Source organism: Amblyomma americanum, chromosome 11 (genome assembly GCF_052857255.1).
Source record: "Amblyomma americanum isolate KBUSLIRL-KWMA chromosome 11, ASM5285725v1, whole genome shotgun sequence".
In the NCBI taxonomy this organism is placed as follows: domain Eukaryota; kingdom Metazoa; phylum Arthropoda; class Arachnida; order Ixodida; family Ixodidae; genus Amblyomma; species Amblyomma americanum.
In genome coordinates, this window is record NC_135507.1 from 84593462 (window position 1) to 84595804 (window position 2343).

A 2343-nucleotide genomic window follows, 5' to 3' on the forward strand; every position below is an offset into this window, starting at 1 on the left:
CCTGTCTTTAACGCTTGCTCAAGTGCAAGTTATTACTACACACGTTTGTGCGCACCCAATTGCGTTACTTCGGCGCCAACACAAAATGTACACACTCTGAGCATACACATGCCATGCAGCGCAGTGTTCTAGAGAGAAGCAAAAAGGTCACTACTTCGAAGTAGGAACACTTTGAGCACAGTCAGACAAAACAAGCTGAACGCACAGCCTTTCCTGAATGATGGTTATTTTATTTGCAGATATATTCATGATGTTTTTATCTTCCAGGCACCCAGGCGGAGCAGAAGTTCAAAAACTTAAAGGATATTTATATGAGAAAAAAACAAGAAATAAAAAATAAACAAAAGAGTGGAGCTGGGGTAGCAGATATTCCCACCATAAAATGGCCACACTTTGAATCAATGATGGCACTGATGGAGCCCTCACCACAGCCTGCACTGTGAGTTGAATTTCTAGGAATTTTTTCTGCTATGGGAATCATTAATGTCAATTCACCCTATTGTAATCTCTGCCTCGGTGCGATGACCAGTTGTCCTCAAATCTGTGCATGTTATCAAGCAGCTATATTTGTTCTCCTGAGAGTGGACCATAAAAAGCTGAACTACATAATTTTTTTTTCCAGTCTCCTTTGCAGTACAGATGATGATATAAGGTGAGAAACAATAGGCAACTAAAAGAACATATAGTTTTCTGCAAACAAATTTCACAAGCAGCTGCACTTGGTCATGCGGAAAGTCCATTGTGGTTATCCTGGTGTGAAATATTTCCGTTATTTTCTTTTCAGCTTCAAATTATCTGCTGACGAGGCTGGTGAAAGGTTAGTGACCAACAGGAGTCTTTTTAGGCATAACTCCAGATGTATGCCGCATGGTGTGGGCCTGCCAAGACAGCATGAAAATAGACATGATAAAAGGACCGATGATTGAGCGGTTGAAGGAAACACTGGCTAGCTTAGACCCAAAAGTTCAGTAGGAGCTGAACTTTGAAATTGGTCTTGTATAAGCTCCTGCTATTAGTGAAAACAAGAATAGAAGGTTTTAGGGAACAGTGTTTGAAATAAGCAAATCCTGTTGCAGTTACTTATGAAGCATAAACCTCAACAATAAGGAATGCAGCTACGTTTTAGGGAAAAAAATCTATGGTGCCTTTGCATAAACTGTTGTCATGCTGCTACATATTCATCCTTGATCTTTGGTATTGCAGCTCCACGCAGGCAGTCGAAGGGCTTCCGGAAGCACTGCCTCAGGCGTCTGGCTGTGATGTGGAGGGGGAAACCTGGGAACAAGAGTAAGGAAAAATTGAAATGCTCTGATAGATTTTCACATTCTTGTAAGCCACCTACTTCGCAGTCGGTTGTGTGTTGGTATAAATTACATGTGCAGAAAAAGTGCCCTAATGATACTCGTATTGCAGATGCAGTCCTGATGTGTATGAGCAAGAGGCTGCCCAGCTGCCGCCTGCAAAACGGTATGTGTGCAGTTTCTGGCGGAACAGATAGTTAGTTAAACAGGCGTAGCAAGACAAGTTCTTTCGTATAATGCAGAAAACTGCGTGTTGCATTGTAGGCCACGGATGTCACAGAAACAAACAGCAGAAAACCCTGGGTGAGTTTATAACCTGTTTATTACTGAGAGTGTACATGTTTTTGTTCCTCAAGTTTAAGGAATTTGCAGCAAGGTTCATTGTGAGACTGTAATTAGTCTGTTGCTCTCCCTTGTCCAGTCTCTTTTGCTCAAGATTTCCTTCAGTGATGTTTCGTGAACTGACTCACTAGTTAAGTTTCCACTACTCTAAAATGCTTGGTCTACAGGAACGCAGGTGACGAAAACATCTTGCAGGCATGTGTGAGCCATTTGTCAACAATACGGGAGCAGCGAGAAAGGCAACAAAAAGACGACATTGCACTATTCTGCATGTTGTTAGACTCCCGCCTGCGACGCCTGCCACGTCAGGTAGCCGAAGACTTCATGCACAACATCGAGATGATGACATACGACGTGCTGCTGCAGGCTAGAACTGAAGTGTAAATAGTGGTGGTGTGCTTTTATTTTTCATGGTACTACCTTGATGGAAAGAAACGCGAACAACCCGGCGCCAACAAGCCCTGCTGTTGGAATTTATTTTCATTGTGCTTCTACCTGGGCGGTACGAAAAAGATGTTAGAGTCGTCCTAGAATGCATCATGGACGAGTCTAGGGTCTTTTTGCTATCACCGAAGAAAAAGCGCGGTGAAAAGAAATTGAAAGAGGGGAGCGTGTTGGCGCCAGGTTGTTTGCGTTTCTTTCCATCGAGGTAGTACAAATAGTTTTCTACAAATGAACGTGCAATATCTACAAAGTCATT

At 42.7% G+C, this 2343-nt stretch overlaps 1 protein-coding gene across 1 annotated transcript; it reads left to right on the top strand.

The window, feature by feature from the left end:
• Positions 1–404: 404 nt before the first annotated feature.
• Positions 405–2111, top strand: LOC144110826 (uncharacterized). The gene is made up of 6 exons (XM_077643917.1): positions 405–439; positions 785–817; positions 1204–1287; positions 1414–1467; positions 1566–1604; positions 1811–2111. Exons 1-6 carry the CDS (start codon positions 405–407, stop codon positions 2025–2027), a joined length of 462 nt encoding a protein of 153 aa, XP_077500043.1. The 3' UTR covers positions 2028–2111.
• Positions 2112–2343: the final 232 nt, after the last annotated feature.

Bases quoted from the DNA above. Each gene is read 5' to 3' on its own strand.
- LOC144110826 (XM_077643917.1), top strand. From the start codon at position 405: ATGGCACTGATGGAGCCCTCACCACAGCCTGCACT. The intron at 440-784 runs GTGAGTTGAATT...TTTTCTTTTCAG, and splicing joins CCCTCACCACAGCCTGCACT to CTTCAAATTATCTGCTGACG. The intron at 1,605-1,810 runs GTGAGTTTATAA...CTTGGTCTACAG, and splicing joins CAAACAGCAGAAAACCCTGG to GAACGCAGGTGACGAAAACA.